General features: G+C 38.2%; 1 protein-coding gene across 5 annotated transcripts in view; it reads right to left on the bottom strand.

Annotated features, from left to right (window-relative positions):
* Window positions 1-19,834, bottom strand: part of ARHGEF6 (Rac/Cdc42 guanine nucleotide exchange factor 6) — a 106,200-nt gene that overhangs the window by 19,184 nt on the left and 67,182 nt on the right. For all 5 annotated transcript variants that reach the window (XM_004441633.3, XM_087426828.1, XM_087426829.1 and 2 more), the window contains exons 10-11: window positions 3,915-4,053; window positions 1,057-1,116 (exon numbers count right to left, since the gene is read on the bottom strand). In XM_004441633.3, coding sequence (XP_004441690.1) covers window positions 1,057-1,116; window positions 3,915-4,053 — 199 coding nt within the window. The remainder of the gene's footprint in view (window positions 1-1,056; window positions 1,117-3,914; window positions 4,054-19,834) is intronic.

Here is a 19,834-nt window from a genome sequence, read left to right as displayed (position 1 = left end):
CAGAAACTTGAAGAAATAAATTCATTGTACACATATTTTTAAAGCATCTATAGTGGGAAGTAATATACTATAGCCATCAAAGCAAGTTTTAGAACATGTAAAATGATCAGAAAGAAATACTGTTTTAAAAAAGTGGCACTTTATATTCAACTTACATAGAAAAAAATTAAAGAGACATAAATGATAATAAATGCCATGGGTTTCAGTGGGCTGTTCTATTAGGTTTAACTATGTAGAACTGCCGATGTTGAACTGTTTTTGACCTACGACAACAGCAATTTTAACCTAATATACTACTCTGGTATTCAACTTGGCTGTTTAACCATGAACACGTTAGGTACTGATCTTTCAACAGCAATAAAAACAAGGTGATGGTGAATGTTGCCTCACAACCTTACAGCAAGAATCAATAATTAAACATTGATCCCAATCACTTCAAATGCTACAGAAATGTCTAAAATAAAGCTAAATTTAATCACTCAAAATAACATTTTCTTTCCTCCTAAAATGCCACCAAGTGGTTTTACATCAGTGGGTTCAAGAAGACATTAACCATCATGCTCAAGATACAAGATTACAGGTAACTTTGGTAGCAATCTATATAAAGCAATTGTATTTTAGTAGGTTTTTTTTCCTTTCAGATTTGATAAAAAGATTTCTCTTTCATACGCAAAGAATAAACTCACACTTTTTGGCATAAGTAGATGAATCCAGTATTGATGCCAATCAGTGAACGACAAGTTGCACAGACATAAGGTGAGCTATATGGGGGTAAAGACAAAGAGACAAAAGGAAACCCCCCACCTACACAGCAATGCTTAATGTGGCAGAGACTTCAAATGTGAGTGCTTTATACCCTCAGCCTGGCAACCTTTCATAGGTAAGCATGATTTTTGGAAGACAAAATTAAATGAAACAATCACTGCGATACTGTCACTAAAGCTCATTGTTTCCACTCTAAAGACCTTTGATAAGGAAAGAAATGTTACACACAAATCACTCTTTCAGGAACAAAGCATACAAAATGGAGAATTATAATTTTAGAGCATCACTTACCATGAGAGCTTTGAATGCTATGATTGCTTTCAGAATATCCTGATGATCTGGATGCGTATCCTATTGAAGGAATACATTTTAAAACAATATTAAAGGAGAATGGATCAGCAGTTGCCAGGGGTTAGGGGTGGGAGGAGGGTGTGGCTGCAAAGAGATAGAAAGAGGAAATTTTGGGAAATGATGGCACTGTTCTGTATCTCGATTGTGGTGGTGGTAACATGAATCTATACCTCTGTTAAAAGTCATAGAACTGTGCACCAAAAGAAAAAAAGTAAATTTTACTGTATGCTAATTTGAAGATAAAAAATAAAACAGCATTTGAGCATTTGGAATCTCAGTACCTCCAATTATTATGTACTAAGAAATTAAGACAGCTGGTAACACATCATACATTTCATAACATATACTAAGGTGTGGTTATTGAGGCAAGAGTTGCCATTTCTCTTTTTGTTATTATACTTTAGATAACAATAATTATCTGGGGGACATCCTTAGGTCACATTGTTAGTAAATGATAAGAGGTAGAATTGTGGAAACAGTGGTGGTTAGAGAAAAATCAATCCAATCTCCTTTCCTAAAATGCCTCCTTTTTCTTTTGGCAGACTCAACATGGCAGATGGGAAAAAATTCCAAGTTTCATACTATGTGCTCCCTCTTGAGCAATGTTATTACTTATGGTCCGCAATTCTATGGCACTTCTAACCCCGAAAAGTTGACGGGTTCAAACATGGCTTTGAGGAATCCACATTTCCAAAATTGTTTATGAAGGGAAAGCAGAGCTTCTTAGGGTAGATGTATACCTAACATTGGGGTGTAAGGAGTGTAGATGTGTACCTAACCTTGGCGGTATATATATACCTAACCTTTGGAGTTCAGCTGGAATAATGGGAAAACAAAATCTGCTGTTCGACCAGCCTTGGGTGATAAAATACAAGCTGAACAGACTAGGGATCTGACTCAAGCCAAGAATAGTATTGCTTAGGTAAAAAAGGTTGTATTCTTTTATAGTTAAATTTATCCTTACCCAAATCAGCTGATAACTGAGAAGTTCAGGTTCTACTCTACCATTAGCCAGCAGCCACGCTAAATGATCAGAAAGCTGGATAAAGTGTCTCACCAGATGGTGAACTAGTGCTAAGGATGTGTATTATCTGATGGTGGGAAATGGACGGCAGCCAAAGGCAAGTGACCAACAGCAAACGGAGGCAGGAGTAGAAATAGGCTTTGATTCAAGGAAGGCCAAGACAAAGAACACAGGCAGTAAGAGCATCTGGGGATTTTTTCCCCCAAAATTAAGTGTATATTAATACTTCAACAGTGAGCAGTAACAGAAACTGAGGCCACTAGTTTCTGGATTTTTGTGATAAGAAAGGAGGGGCAAACCTCAAACGGTTCAGCAAACTGGTTTAGCTTCTGGAAAGGCATCCAGATGTCAACACCTTCCCGAGCCCTAACTGAAATTTCATTCCGGCAGGCTTTACTCACTAGCTCCCCACTGCCTCTAGCTTTCTGGCAGGTCAAATAACCTGAGAATGTGGTTTCGCTCAGCGTACATGCTTTCAATCCTTACAAATGCTGACAAGACCGGCAGCGTGCAACCTTTTTCTTTAAAGATAATCAAACCTTTTAAAACCTCAAAACCTTTCCCCAGACACAGGAAGAGCCTACCCCAGCGGGCCCTCCTCTCCCACTCACGTCTTAATCCCCCATGCTCGATTGCACAAGCACAGCTCAAGAAGCTCTCCCTGTTGATTGGGTTTTAATTAGAGGCTCTGGGCTCTTTATGAAAAAATATTCAATTATCAGGCCTCGTTGAAAATCTTAATATTTACAAAAGGATTATAGGTATGCTACAGCTGTTGCAAGTAAACTGTAAGTTTATAAACAAAAATGTGAGTGAACATTCATGTAGAGATATGGATGCATAGAGAGATAAACCAACATTGGATCCATTTATTAATTTATAAGGAAATACCAGAATCTTCCATTGTAATCCAGAGTCAGAAAGGTGAATGACTCTGGATTATAATGGAAGTGCTCTGGAGATAAATATTTCTGTCTATAGTGAAAGTGTTCTTTATATTTTCTGATGTTGTTTTGCTTTGTCTATCTCCCACAATAAAGATGGTTCATATACCAGAACAACAGAAGATTTCTTGGTCGATTTTGATTGAACCACCATCTACAGATGAGAGGGCAGAAGAAAACCTGTCAATAAGTTAGCATAGACTTGAGGGAAGCAACAGGACCAAGGCTGGGAGGAGAAGAAGGGGGAGGGAGAATGATCATGAATATTTAGTAGTAAAGGATGGGGATCTTCCATTATAAGATGAATAAGTATGGAGATCTAATGTACAGCATGGTGATTAGTTTATAACACTATATTGTATACTTGAAATCTGCTAAAAGAGTAAATCTTAAGTGTTCTCATCATTTTAAAAAAAATGGTAACTATGTGAGGTGACGGATGTGTTAATTAACTTGATTGTGGTAATCATTTCACAATGTATAAATATATTAAATCATCACATTATACACTTTAAAAAATCACACTGTACAGCCTAAAGATATACAATATTTATTTGTGAATCATATCTCAATAGAGCTGGAAAAATATATAAAAATAAGTAAAAACTAAAAAATCTTGAGGAAAAAAAAAAGAATGTCCCCTTCTTATTTTGCTGCATAAAGAGGAAAACTAGAACCCCAGGAAGAGGGAAGATTGAATCAAGTCCATTTTGAAACCAAAGCTTTTTCCGAATTCCTCAGCAAGGTTAGTTTGGATGCAGACTGGCTGCTTCCTCCAGAGCAGAGGCCCGTACTTGTACACGAGCTTAAAAAAGCTCGCCTTCCCTTACCTCCATATGCCGTTCCAACTCTTGCAAGAGAGTAACATACTTTTCCAGTCGCATGAATGGTTTGCTGAGGCTTGTTGTTAAAATGAGGATCCCTGGGCTGGATGCACCTTGACTTTCCATAAACTGTTCCAGATCATCACTAGCAAAAGAACGAATATAGTCTTGTTACTGCTTAATATCTCAAGTAAAGAATTATCAACAGGGCCGGCCCCATGGCTTAGCGGTTAAGTGCGTGCGCTCCGCTGCTGGCGGCCCGGGTTCGGATCCCGGGCGCGCACCGACGCACCGCTTCTCCGGCCATGCTGAGGCCGCGTCCCACATACAGCAACTAGAAGGATGTGCAGCTATGACATACAACTATCTACTGGGGCTTTGGGGATAAAAATATAAATAAATAAAATTATAAAAAAAAAAAAAAAAGAATTATCAACAGAACATTATTTTACTGTATTCCACACAATATAAAACCAAATAAAACTTGTTTCACTAGTCTGAATGCTGTCCAGTTCATTTCAACTGAATTCAATAAACCTTTATTTAGCTCCTGCTATGCAATCAGCATTGTGCCCAGCACTTGGACTATAGTGGTGAGCCAGACAGTCACGATCCCTGGCTTCATTTTCTCATCCAACAATTATTTATTGAGCATCTACTAAGTGACAGGCTCTGTTTTCTGCTAGGGATACAGCAGTGAACAAAACAAAAATCCCTGCCCTTAAGGAGCCTGCACCCATGGGCACAGGGCACACGGTCTATCAGATGACCTCAATGCAAGGTTTAAAAAAATATTTTCTTAGTCATTTCAAACATTCTAGTTATTGGCTGGTCAGATGTTAAGGGTAGCAACTCACCAAGCGCTCCCTATCACCAGGGCACTCACTTGTAATGTTCCAGAATCAAGTTCAAAATTCAGATAGCAGCATGTTTGTATGACTCACTACAACGTCACATAAAAGCCTACCCAAACAATTCCATAAGGCAACAACTTGGTTAAAAAAAAGACTGTATTAATGTTTTATGAACTATGTCTTGTAAATGTCCAATTCTAAGCTTATGCTTTCTCTGTCCTTTAGCATCCTCTGGATTGTCTCCTTTCCACCAATGGGATATTGAGTCCTGGGGCTGCAAGATCGTTTTATACATTTACACACAATATAATTAAAGAAGGACACTTATTGCCTAACTGACAGCATATTTTGAAAGTTCTGCTTATCACTTGACCCCTTTCCCTCCTTCTCATCCATGCATATCTAGTCACAAGTCTTCTTGTATCTGTTTATTCCTTTCCATTCCCACTGCCACTGCCTTAGTTCAGGCCTTCATCTCATCCGATCTGGTTCACTTCAATAGTCCAACTGGTCTCCTGGCTTCCAAGCTTTTTTGCTTCTAAACCATCCTATAGACCACGACTGGAATCCTGTTGCTTTCCTACTCAAGAACCTCTGATTGCTTACAAGATCAAGTCTTAACTTTGTAGACTCCTAGTAGCTCCACCAATCTTTCCCATCACGCTCCCATAGGAACCCTCTACTACAAAATGACCTACTTATTCTGCATCTTATGCAGCGGTTCCCAACTGTGATGGGTTGCAATAGTTGTAAAATGTGTTCAAAGAAACTTTCTTTCAGTAATAAAATACTAGGGAGGCCAGGAATGGGGTGGATTGCAGGTTATCCCTATTAAGAGACACTCTCCCTCCTTGGGCTTTTGTGAGCAGGAGAGAAAAGGATGGGGTTTCAGCTTATGTACCAGCAGCCTTGAGTCATGCAGTATCACACGCATGTCAGAGGGTATAAAGGGCTTAAGGGAAGCTAGATTGCATCTGAATGGTCACTTCTAACAATCGACGCTGAGTATTTTATCAGTTTTTGCAGTCTTGTTCCAGAAGCAGCTGAGAGGAGGGAAGTGTCCTGGCCTCAGTCATAAAACAGATTTGGTGACCTTGGATCAGTTACCTAGCCTCAGCTGACTCATCTGTAAAATAGAGATAAAGCCTACTTCCTACTAAAATTGTGAGGATTAGATATTGAGGTTTGTACTGTTTCACACTAAGATCTTTGCATGCATTTGTTCTTGTTTAATATTCACAAGAACATCTCAATATAGGTGTTATCCTCATTGTACAGATGAGAAACCTGAGCCTCAGGAAGGGTGAGTAATAGCAAGTAAATGGCTAAGTTGGGGTTCATACCCAGGTCTGAAGTCAAAGCCTCAGGTCTTTCCATGACACCACACTGCCTCTGTACAGGAAGTATTTGGTAAGCTTTAAAGTAGTTAATAGATGCAATTTTATTTCTATTATTATTATTCCAAGTCAAATACCTTGCTCAAATCACATCTTTAAAAACTACGATTAAGCTGTGATTTCCAGCTTAATGGAAACTCGATTGATGTTTAATTTCCAATCAAGAGCATAAGTGCACAAAGAGGTTTAAAAATTCAACGCATAAAAAATATAATTAGGAAAATAACTTGAATTTGGAGAGTGCATTTGAGTAGAAATGTAATTTAGAGAAAATCATTTTCTTAATTTCTTTTCAATTTGGTAAACAAGTCTTATGTTTTCTTTCCATGTCTAAATAACTGCCCTCATTCTCATCTAATTGATACAAGGGTTACAACAATTAAAAGCTAATGCTAATGTGTACTTTGTTATTACTTTCCATGCAGCATTCTAACTTCTGGGGTTGTTAAATATTATAAAAGATTTTTTTTTTTAATTTTCAGTATAACGTGAGATCACTATTTTAGAGTAAAATACTAGCAATTTGGAAGAAAAGAACATTTTCCTAGTGCAACGCAAGAACAAAACTGTCTTATAAAGCCACGGCCCATTATGTTAAATAGATCCTAAAAGACACAGTTACTTAGGCAAATAAATTTAATACACAAATTAATATTGTTATACACAAATAGAATACGCAAATATATATCGTCATACAAAAAACAATGGGTCTTAAAAATGCAGTTTTTAATTTTATGCAGCCTGTTTGAAATGTCAGTGGGTTAAGACTTGCTTTTCAAGCTTAACATGTTCTGTATCTGTGATGTGATACAACAGAAGTAGTTCTCAATGTAGGAATGTTGTTTGAAACTCAACATATGTTTATCTCATAGAATGCATGGTGGATGGGGCTCTGGTATGTTCTGGGTCAGGCTAAAAAGCTCAAGAAAACTATTGTATATTGTAATACAACTACAGAGCTTAACCATCTCATATAACAGTATTTCTGTGGCATCTTTGCTTAGATTTCTACTTTCAATGATGATAACTCTACCTAGAGCAGTCCTAGAAAAGGATCGGGTATTTCTTCTCCCCAGCTCACTCCCTCCCCACCAGCCTTTCTTGAGAATCACTGTGGCCCGGAAAAGGAAAGTGAGGCATGAGGTGCTGGGAGGCCCGGGGCTTTGGCCAGTGGAAAATCCCAGGGATGCCGCTCACACTGAGTTGGGTGGATTTCTATTATCCCTTTTTCATTTATCCAGTTCCAGAGACTGGGCGGTCTGCTTCTTTTTTGTCCCCACCACTTTTTGTTTGTGATCAACCTCACTTGCTCCCTTCCCTGGTTCCTCAAAGACAGAAACAGCACAGAATTATTCCTATGCTCCTTCCCCGAAGCAAGTACACAATTCTTTGGGTTTTTCTCAAAGCCTTCATTGCTGACAACAATGGTAAACATAGGGTGAATAAAACCAACAAGAGGAAAGTACACAGTGGTGCTTGTGGTAGTCGCTGCAATAGAGACAGAAGGAAGGTCCAGATCTATCTTAGCGCTCTCTCCTCCTCTCCCTGCTCTCTTAACTTTGGGACTCGCTCCCTAGTGAAAAGGATGGACGCCACACCGAAGCATGGGAGTGGGTATTTTTGTAAAAGAGAGGTTATTCCCAGGAAGAAACATGAGCTACAGTAGCAAGCCAGAAGGGGAGAGAGAGGGGAAATCCCAGAAGACCTCACTCAGGGGATAGCAAAAGACTGGGGCGGCCATTCAAATATATGTAAATAGGGAGGACACATCAAAGGTGGGGTCTGCTTATGTATCCAAATTCAGATAATAAATACATTACTGCATTTTTTAACAAGATACCAACATGCACTCATACAATTTTAAGGCCGCATGCCTTCTCATTGCCAATTGTGAAGCTCATTTCTGGTATGATGTTGCCACCTGCAGGCTGAAACAAAGAAGTTCACCTGACTGGCCTGCTCAGGCTCAGTGCTTTTCCTGCTTCTAAGCATCTACAGGTTCAGCAGAAATCCACCAATGCCCCTATTTCGGCTGAAACCTTCATCGAAAACAGGATTTTAATCTGAATTTTTTGTGAATTTCACTCAACTATGCTTTGCCTCTAGTATGTCAGCATAAATAACCACAAGATGCATGCAAAATAGCCAAGATTAGATTAGAAGCACATCTGAAGAAAACCCCCAAATATTTTAACTTAGTTTTCATCCCTTACATGTAAATAAATGAGTAAGATAAAAATTCAGTTCTACGGGACTCTAGTGAGTCTTTCATCACTTCAAAGGATATCATAAAATTCTCAAACAACATCACTAACCAAAATCAAGCAAACAGTGGAATAATAATTCCCCAAAACGTTGAGAATCTTTAAATTAACTATGTAACAAACTTTAAATCATTGGGGCTGGCCCGGTGGTGTAGCGGTTAAGTTCGTGTGCTCTGCCTCAGCAGCACGGGGTTCGCAGGTTCGGATCCCGGGTGCAGACCTACGCACCACTTATCAAGCCATGCTGTGGCAGGCATCCCACATATAAAGCAGAGGAAGGTGGGCATGGGTGTTAGCCCAGAGCCAATCTTCCTCAGCAAAAAGAGGAGGATTGGCAATGGATGTTAGCTCAGGGCTGATCTTCCTCACAAAAAAAAAAAAAAACTTTAAATCATAATGTTTGAAGGAATCTCTACTGTTATTTATAAAATTAAATTCCTAATATGGGGAAATGCAGTAAGTAACATTTTAGCACACAGAGTTACAACAGAAACTCCTCTAAACACTACAAAATTTGCTATTGAGGGGCTGGCCCGGTGGCATAGTGGTTCAGTTCATGTGCTCTGCTTCAGTGGCCCAGGATTCACGGGCTCGGATCCTGGGCGCAGACCTACTCACCACTCATCAAGCCATGCTGTGGCAGGCGTCCCACATACAAAATAGACGAGGATGGGCACAGATGTTAGCTCAGGGACAATCTTCCACAGCAAAAAGAGGAAGATTGGCAACAGACGTCAGCTCAAGGCCAATCTTCCTCACAAAAAAAAAAAGAAAGAAAAAAAAAACCTTCTATTTGAGGTATAACCACTTCTTTCTGGTATTTATCCAGAAATGCTGTTCTCAAATTAAAAGGAAAAGACTATGTGTCCATAAAAATGGTAAGCTAACATGAGGGGGATCTCTTTTTACTGGTATTAAGAAATATGTCCTTATACACACAGGATGTTTATGTATCCATCACAGAAAAAATGCATCTGAACTATTTTTTCTTTATTAAAGATAGGTAATCAAGTATGAAAACAGGGCCGGCCCTGTGGCTTGGTGGTTAAGTGCGCTCGCTGCGATGCTGGCGGCCCGGGTTCGGATCTCGGGTGCGCATCGAGGCACCACTTCTCTGTCCATCCTGAGGCCGAGTCCCACATACAGCAACTAGAAGGGTGTGCAGCTATGGCATACAACTATCTACTGGGGCTTTGGGGGCAAAAAAAAAAATAAATAAATAAATAAAAAAAATAAAAAATAAAAAAAATAAAAAAAATAAAAAAATAAAAGTATGAAAACATTCCTGGAAATAATGAAAACAAATTCAGGACTATGGTTCCCTCTAGTGATGAAGGGTGGAGCAGGAAGTATTGGAGAGTATACACAGGACTACAATTGCAGTTATAGTTTGTGTCTTAAGCTGAATGGTGTGTACGTGGGTGTACTTTATTTTATCTCTGCTCTTTGTATGCTTGAAATATCACATAATTTTTTTTCTGAAAAACAACTAGTAGCTGGTAGAAGATGAATAAAGTAGAAATGGGCAGTGGCAACAACTACCTTGTGCTCTATGCTGGGTACTTTGTATACATTATTTCATTTAATCCTGTAAGGTAGGTGGTTTTATCCTCATTTTACAAGTGAAGAAATTAAGGCTTAGAATTAAGTGCATTACCTTGGGTAACACAGCTTTTAAGTGGCAGAACTGTAAACTGAGACAATATAAAAGTGGTAAAAAGTTTAGGCTGAGATCAAGGAGTGGCACAAAGGGGCTTAAAAGGAAATAGTGAGGAGTTTCACTTTCAGGACGGTGTCATGAGATGCTCCATGGACCCCAGTGAAATAAGCAAAGCTGGTGGAAACTATAAAAAAAAACAACAACCATTTAAAGTCTCTAGAAATTGTCATACTGCTATATGATAAGTGAAAAAACATTTATTCAAGAAAATATTCCAAAACTCAGTGAGAACAGGGAGAGTTTGTAGCATTTGACCCATGATCTGCTATCTCCCTCTGTCTGCCCCTCCCAGCTCAGCATGAGAGAAACTCCACTTCAGGCAAGTATGGCCAAGAAGACAGGCCTCCTTCTCTCCTCAGCTCCCAATCCAAGGACACAATGTCTCACTAGCACGTCTCATCTGCTTCAACTCTGGGTTGAAGAAGCTAAATTCCTAGTGAGTGTGGCTGAGAGGTTGGAGGCTTCCTTCTCTGCTCAGCCCACACTTAGGGAGGAGGCTCTACCCCAGGTGTGGCAGGCTGAAAATACTGGGGTCCAATCACCTTCACCTCAGCTCACTTGTAGGGTAAAGGTTCTGTCCTAGGAGAGGCAAGCAGAAAAGACCAGAGGCTACTGCCCTGCTGAGTGCCCAGAGTAGTGGCTCAAAGATTTTGCCCAGGGGGGAAAGGCAATCCATAGGAATGGGGAGCTCTGAAGCTCTCCCCAAAGGAACTGGTTTTAGTCAAAAAAGAGTGTGGGGAAATTCAAGCCTAAAGGCTCTTGCAAAAACAACGAAGATTTTGGTGGTAAACAAATAAGAGGATGCTGGTTGCTCTTCTTAATTAAGAGCAAGAAGCTAGACCACAGGCCAACTAGGTCACTAGCGAGAACTAAGTAAAGCGATAGTAAAGAAGTACTAAGAAGGATCAGAACAAACTTCAAAGACTGGTCTCAAAGCTACCCCTGGGGGCCAGCCCTGTGGCGCAGGCAGTTAAGTGCACACACTCTGCTGCGGTGGCCCAGGGTTCACCAGTTTGGATCCCAGGCGTGCACTGACGCATTGCTTGGCAAGCCATGCTGTCGCAGCATCCCATGTAAAGTGGAGGAAGATGGGCACAGATGTTAGCCCAGGGCCAGTCTTCCTCAGCAAAAAAAGAGGAGGATTGGCAGATGTTAGCTCAGGGCCGATCTTCCTCACCAAAAAAAAAAAAAACTACTCCTGCCTAAACTTAATTGGATCAGATGGCAGATCAATTTATGCCCCAGGGAATTGTCAAAAACATTAGAGCAATCAACTGGAAATTAGTGGAGCCTAACAGCTGGATGTGATACCAAATGGGGGTAGACAGCTTAACAGAGAGATCAGGAAGAGAGACAATGAGAAGGCTGCTAAAACCACTGTCATTTCAGGGTGACTGTGTGCATGACCAAGGCTGTGTCCTCTAAGAAGTGACATGAGAGGTTGCACACTGTGGGGGAAATAGACTTCACTAAAATAGTCTAATCAAGTTACTAAACAAACAAATAAGCAAACAACAACAAAAACAAACCCGAGAGAGGAGGGAAGGAAATCACTATCCAGAATTCCTAAGCCTAAAATTGGATAAATGTCTAGTTTTCAACAACAACAAAAAATGTGACAGGCAAATAAACAGGAATGTGTGACCCATACATGGGGGTGGGGGGGAAGACAACATAAATTGATAGAGTGACAAAATGTCAAATTTAACAAAGACTTCAAAGTAACAATTACAAATGTGTTCCAAGAACCAAAGGAAACCATGCTTAAAGAATTAAAGGAAGGTACGATGACAGTGTCTCATCAAATAGAGAATATCAGACAGAAATTATAAAAACAAATGGAAATTCTGAAGTGAAAAAGTACAATAACTAAAATTTTAAAATTCACTAGAGGTGCTCAATGGTAGATCTGAACTGGCAGAAGAAAGAATCAGTGAACTTAAAGATAGATTGATAAAGATAATGCAATCAGAGAAAATAAGAACAAAAAAATGAACAGAGTCTCAGGGAAATGTGGGACATCTTTAAGCACAACAACATATGCATGATGGGAGTACCAAAAGGAGAGGAGAGAGTATGGAGCAGAAAAAATATTTGAAGAAATAATGACTGAAAACTTCCCAAACTTGAGGAAAATATTAATCTACACATCCAAGAAGCTCAATGAATTCCAAGTAGGATAAATGTAAAGAGATCCATATGCAGACAAATTATAGTAAAAGTGCTGTGAGACAAAGACAAAGAGAAAATCTTGAAAAGAGCAAGAGAAAAACAACTCATCATGGGCTAGGGAACCAGAATAAGATTAACAGCTAATTTCTCATCAGAATTAATGGACACCAGAAGACAATGAAATAACATATTCAAAGTAATAAAAGAAACAAAATTGTCAACCAAAAATTCTATATTCATCCAAACTATCTTTCAAAAATAAAGGTAGAATGAAAACATTCCAGGATAAACAAAACCTGAGAGAATTCTTTGTTAGAAGACCCATCTTACAAGAAATACTAAACTTATAGGTTAAAATCAAGTAAATCCAGATGTAAATTAAAATCCACATATAAAAACATAGATTACCAGTAAAGGTAATCATGCAGTTATGAAAGATAGTATAAATACATATTTCTCCTTCTTCTCTTAACTGATATAAAAATAATTGTATAAAGCCTTATTATGTAATTGTATTTTGGGGCCTATAACATATAGAAATGTAATATATTTTACAACAATAGCACAATGCAGGTGAGTGGAAGGAAAGCCCTATTGGAATAAGGATATAATACCAGATAATAACTCAAATCCACAGCAAGAAATGAACATAAACAAATGGTAAATAAGAATGTTAATATAACAAATGCTATAAATATATCCTTCTTCTCCTTTCTTCTCTCAGTTTTATTAATACACATAAAATTATATCAAGTAATTACTATAGCAATGTATTATTGGGTTTGTAAAATATAGATGTAGTATGTATAACATTTGTATATGTAACTAGAATTAAGTTAGTGTAAATATAAAGGAGATTCTGACAATTTAAGATATATATATGGAAAGCCTCAGAGCAACCTCCAAAACAATAATTCAAAAAAATCATTAAAGGACTTCTGATTTCAGCTCTGACATGCAAAGAGCTTGCAAGTCATCACTACTAGCCTCAAAGCAAGAAAAAACACTGAATAAACTGAAATCAATGACTTTTCTTAGATCCACTGAGACTGATATCACAGGGAACTCCACCACACCCAAATTTGGAAAGACAGGCAAATACAGAGAATTAGAGCTGAGATCAGCTTCCCTGAAGGAGAAGCGACTAGAACCAGTAACTGGTAGAAACACTAAAATGGCAATTTTGATGAATTACAAGAGCCTGGGTCTGGACTAGTTTTACAGTTAAAAACTCTCAGGGACCCAGGGAGCCCAACCCTTTTGCAGGCTTGGCAGCCAGGAGCCCAAGCAGGTTCTCATGGTGAAGATCCGAGAAAAATCCTCTTGTGTTTCAGGGAGGGGGAGAGAAAAGTAAGCATTGTGAAATGCTCCCAGAACATCCTCCACAACAAGGGCTTGCTCTCCAAGGGAAATTAGGTTACCAGAGCCTTATCTGACCAGGGTAAGGGCCAAGAGGCCAGTTCCAGCACTCTCTCATCTTCTCATCATATGTAAGAGGAGAGAAAAAAAGGCTAAGGAATGCTTCTAAAGGTCAAAGGTCAGGGACACAGGTTCATTAAAAAATTGAAATGTATTCATAACATTATAGAATGTATCCCCTCCACTACACCTTACCACCACATCAACAGGGCTCCACTATAACAGTGGATTATAGTTGAGCGAGCTGCAAGACACAGACTCTACTTAAAAAGGAATTGTTAAGAAACACAAAGATACAAAGGGTGAAAAAAAACAAGGAAATTACAAGATATTGAAGCCCCTGGTACTTACAAAATGCACAAACAACAAAATAAAAAGCAAAAAAGTGGGACTACATCAACCTAAAAATCTCTGCACGGCAAAGGAAACCATCAACAAAATAAAAAGGCAACCCACCAAATGGCAGAAAATATTCGCATGTTACATATCTGATAAGGGATTAAAACCCAAAATATATAAAGAACTCATACAACTCAATAGCAAAGAAACAAAAAATCCAATTAAAAAATGGGGATGGGGCAAGCCTGGTGGCATAGTGGTTAAGTTCACATGCTCCACTTCAGTGGCCCGGGGTACACAGGTTTGGATCCCAGGCACAGACTTGCATATTGTTCATCAAGCCATGCTGTGGCAGTGTCCCACAAACAAAATAGAGGAAGACTGGCACAGATGTTAGCTCAGAGCCAATCTTCCTCACAAAAAAAAAAATTGCAGAGGAACTGAATAGACATTTTTCTAAAGAAGACATACAAATTGCCAACAGGTACATGAAAAGGTGCTCAACATCGCTAATCATCATGGAAATGCAAAAAAAACCACAATGAGATATCACCTCACACCTGTTAAGATGGCTATCATCAAAAAGACAAGAGATGACAAGTGTTAGTGAGGATATGGAGAAAAGGGAACTCTTGTACACTGTTGGTGGAGATGTAAATTAGTGCAGCCACTATGGAAAACAGTATGGAGGATCCTCGAAACATTAAAAATAGAACTACCATATGATCTAGCAATCCCCCTTCTGGGTATATGTCCAAAGGAAATGAAAAAGGACATCAAAGAGATACCTGTATTCCCATGTTCAATGCAGCATTATTTACAATAGCCAAGATACGGAAACAACCTAAGTGTCAGTCAACAGATGAATGGATAAGGAAGATGTGGTATATACATACACAATGGAATTTTATTCAGCCATGAGAAAGAAGGAAATCTTGCCATTTGTGACAACATATACGGACCTTGAGGGCATTATGCCAAGTGAAATAAGCTACACAGAGAAAAACAAATACTGCATGGTATCACTTATACATAGAATATAAATAAAAAGTCAAACTAAAAAAAAAGAGAGCAAGAAAAGAGACATCACATTCAAGAGAATCCACATAAGACTATTAGCAAATTTCTCAGCAGAAACCCTGCAAATCAGAAGGAAGTAGAAGGTATATTCAAAGTACTGAAGAAAAACTGCCAACCAAGAATACTATATCTGACAAAATTCTCCTTAATAAATGAAGGAGAAATAAAGACTCTCCCAGGTAAAAAAAAAAACTGGGGGAGTATATCACCACTAGACCTGCCTTACAAGAAATTTTAAAGGGAGTCCTTCAGGTTGAAATGAAAGCATGCTAAACAGCAACACAAAAGCGTTCTTCAGTATAAAGCTCATTGGTAACATTAAATATATAGACAAATACAGAATACTGTAATACTATTGACAATAGTGCATAAATCACTTAATTTTGATATAGAAGTTAAAAGACAAAAGTATAAAAAATAACTATAAAAATATGTTAATGGGTACACAATATAAAAAGATGTATTTTTTGACATCAGTAACATAAAGTGGAGGGGAAGTAAAGGTGTAGAGTTTTTGTATGTGATTGAAGTTAAGTTTTTATCAACTTAGATTATTACAACTATAAGATGTTTTATGTAAGTCCTATGGTAACCACAAAGAAAATACCTATAGAAGATACACAAATGAAAATGAGAAAGAATCAAAACATGTCACTACAAAAATTCAATGAAACACAAAGGAAGACAGCAAGAGAGGAGAAGAGAGATAAAAAAAAAACTAAAAGATAGACCAAAAAAAATGAACAAAACATCAATAGTAAGTCCTTCTCTTTCAATAATTACTTTAAATGTAAATGGACTAAACTCCCCAATCAAAAGACACAGAATGGCTGAATGGATAAAAAACAAGACCCAAATATATGCTGTCTACCAAAGACTCTCTATATTTAAAGACACACACAGGCTGAAAGTGAAGGGATTGAAAAAGACATTCCATGCAAATGGTAACCAAGAGCACAGAGGTGGCCACATTTATATCAGACAAAATAGACATTATATCAAAAACTCTCAAAAGAGACAAAGAAGGACATTGTATCATGATAAAAGGGCCAACTCACCAAGAAGATATAACAATTATAAATAAGTATATAGCCACTCAACATCAGAGCAACCAAATATATGAAGCAAACATTGACAGAACAGAAGACAAAAATAGACAGCAACACAATAATAGTAGGGGATTTCAATACCCTACTATCAGTAATGGATATAACATCCAGATAGAAGATCAATAAGGAAACAGATGACTTGAAAAACACTATAGATCAAATGGACCTAACAGATACATATATATCATTCCACCCAACAGAGCATCATACTAATCCTTCTCGAGTGCATGTAGAACATTCTCCAGGATAGGTTACATTTTGTGTTACAAAACAAAACTTAACAAATATAAAAATACTGAAATCATATCAAATATATTTTCTGATTACAAAGGAATGAAACAAGAAATTAATAGCAGAAGTAAAACTAGAAAATTCACAAATACATGGAAATTAAACAACACACTCTAGAACAACCAATGAGTCAAAGAAGCAAAAGAAAAATTAGAAAATATCTTGAGGTGCCGGCCCAGAGGCACAAGCTGTTAAGTGCGCGTGCTCCGCTGCGGCGGCCTGGGGTTCACTGGTTCGGATCCTGGGCACGCACCGACGCACCACTTGTCAAGCCATGCTGTGGCAGCATCCCATATAAAGTGGAGGAAGATGAGCATGGATGTTAGCCTAGGGCCAGTCTTCCTCAGCAAAAAGAGGGGGATTGGCAGATGTTAGCTCAGGGCCAATCTTCCTCGCAAAAAAAAAAGAAAGAAAATATCTTGAGACAAACAATAATGAAAACACAACATATCAAAACTTCTGGGATGTAGCAAAAGTAATTCTAGGGAAGTTTATAGTGATAAACACTTATATTAAAAAAGAAGGCCAGCCTGGTGGCATAGTGGTTAAGTTCACACGCTGTGCTTCGGTGGTCCGGAGTTCACAGGTTCGGATCTCTGGTGTGGACCTATGCACTGCTCATCAAGCCATGCTGTGGCAGGCGTCCCACATGAAGTAGAGGAAGATGGGCATGGATGTTAGTCCAGGGCCAATCTTCCTCAGCAAAAAAGAGAGGAATTGGCAGCAGATAAAAAAGAAAGATTGCAAATAAATGACCTAATTTTAACCTCAAGAAACTAGAAAAGGAAGAACAAACTAGGCCCAAAGTTAGCAGAAAGAAGGAAATAATAAAGATTAGAGCAAAAATAAATGAAATAGAGAAAAGAAAAAAAATCAATGAAACTGAGTCAGTTTTTTGCAAAGATAAACAAAATTGACAAACCGTTAGTAGACTAAGAAAAAAAGAGAGAAGACTCAAATAAATAAAATCAGAAATGAAATAGGACAAATTACAACCAATGCCACAGAAATAAAAAGGATCATAAGAGGCTACTAGGAACAATTATACATCAACAAACTGGATAACCTAGAAGAAATGGATAAATTCCTAGAAATATACAACCTACCACAACTGAATCATGAAAAGACTGAAAATCTGAACAACCAATAACAAGTAAGGAGATTGAATCAGTAATCAAAAACTTCCCAGGAGCCAGCCCAGTGGTGTAGTGGTTAAGTTCATGCGCTCCACTTAGGTGGCCCAGGGTTCACAGGTTCGGATCCCTGGCGTGGACCTACACACCACTCATCAAGCCACACTGTGGCAGCGTCCCACATACAAAATAGAGGAAGACTGGCACAGATGTTAGCTCAGGGCCAATCTTCCTCAAGCAAAAAGAGGAAGATTGGCAATGGATGTTAGCTTAGGGCCAATCTTCCTCACTAAAAAAAAAAAAAAACAAAACAAAACAAAACAAAAAAACTTCCCAACAAAAGCCCAGGACCACATGCTTCACTGGTGAATTCTATCAAACGTTTAAAAATGAATTAACACCTATTCTCAAACTCTTCCAAAAATTTGAAGAGAGGGAACACTTTCAAACTCATTACCCTGATATGAGAGCCAGACAAAGGTATTACAAGTAAAGAAAACTACAGACCATTATCCTGAGGAATATAGATGCAAAATCTTCAACAAAATACTAGCAAACCAAATCCAATAGCCTATGAAAAGGATCATGCAACATGACCAAGGATGCAAGGATGGGTCAACATATGCAAATCAATGTGATACACCACATTAAAAGGACAAAGGATAAAAATCACATGATCATCTCAATAGATGCAGAAAAAGTATTTGACAAAATTCAATACTCTTTTATGATTAAAAAAAAAACTCAACTAATTAGGAATAGAAAGAAATTACCTCAACATAAAAAGGCCATATATGACAAGCACACAGTTAACGTCATACTCAATGGTAAAAAACTGAAAGCTTTCCCTCTAAGACCAAGAACAAGGCACAGATGCCCACTTTTGCCACTTCTATTCAACATAATATGGGCAGTCCTAGCCAGAGAAATCAGGCAAGAAAAAGAAATAAAAAGCATCCAAATGGGAAAGGAAGAAGTAAAAGGATCTCTGTTTATAGATGACACGATTTTATACGTAGAAAACCCTAAAGACGCCAAAAAGAAACTGGTAGAACTAATAAATGAATTCAGTGAAGCTGCAGGATACAAACTTAACATACAAAAATCAGTTGTGTTTCTATACAATAATGAACTATCTGAAAAGAAATTTAAGAAAAAAAATCTCATTTACAATAGCATCAAAAAGAATAAAATACTTAGGACTAAACTTAACCAAGGAAATCAAAGACTTGTCCATTGAAAATTACAAAACATTGAGGAAAGAAATTAAAGAAAACACAAACAGGTGAAAAGACACCCCATGTTCATGGATCAGAAGATTTCATATTGTTAAAATGTCCATACTTCCTAAAGTGATCTACTGCAATCTTTATCAAATTCCCAATGGCATTTTTTACAGAAATAAAAAAAATCCTAAAATTCATATGGAATCAAAAAGGACCCCAAATCATCAAAACAATCATGAGAAAGAAGAACAAAGCTGGAGGCCTCACACTTCCTTGTTTCAAAACATATTACAAAGCTACAGTAATTATTATTAATTTTTTTATAATTTTTATTTATTTATTTTTTCCCCCAAAGCCCCAGTAGATAGTTGTATGTCATAGCTGCACATCCTTCTAGTTGCTGTACGTGGGACGTGGCCTCAGCATAGCTGGAGAAGCGGTGCGTCAGTGCACGTCTGGGATCCAAACCCGGGCCGCCAGTAGCGGAGTGCGAGCACTTAACCGCTAAGCCACGGGGCCAGCCCAAAGCTACAGTAATTAAAACAGTATGGTATTGGTGTAAAGACAGACAATAGACCAATGGAACAGAATAGAAAGCCCAGAAATAAATCCATGTTTATTTATTTTTTATTTTTTTTTTTTTAAGATTTTATTTATTTTATTTTTTCCCCCCAAAGCCCCAGTAGATAGCTGTATGTCATAGCTGCACATCCTTCTAGTTGCTGTATGTGGGACTCGGCCTCAGGATGGATGGAGAAGTGGTGCCTCGATGGGCACCCGGGATCCGAACCCGGACCACCAGCATTGCAGTGCACGCACTTAACCACCAAGCCACAGGGCCGGCCCTAAATCCATGTTTATATGTTCAATTGTTCTTCAACAATGGTGCCAAAAACACACAACAGGAAAAAGATAGTCTCTT

This window comes from Ceratotherium simum, chromosome X, assembly GCF_057802395.1.
Source record: "Ceratotherium simum simum isolate JZ-2026a chromosome X, ASM5780239v1, whole genome shotgun sequence".
NCBI classification, from domain to species: domain Eukaryota; kingdom Metazoa; phylum Chordata; class Mammalia; order Perissodactyla; family Rhinocerotidae; genus Ceratotherium; species Ceratotherium simum.
The sequence above is the reverse complement of the archived record's forward strand: the minus strand, read 5'-3'. Positions and strand labels throughout refer to the sequence as shown.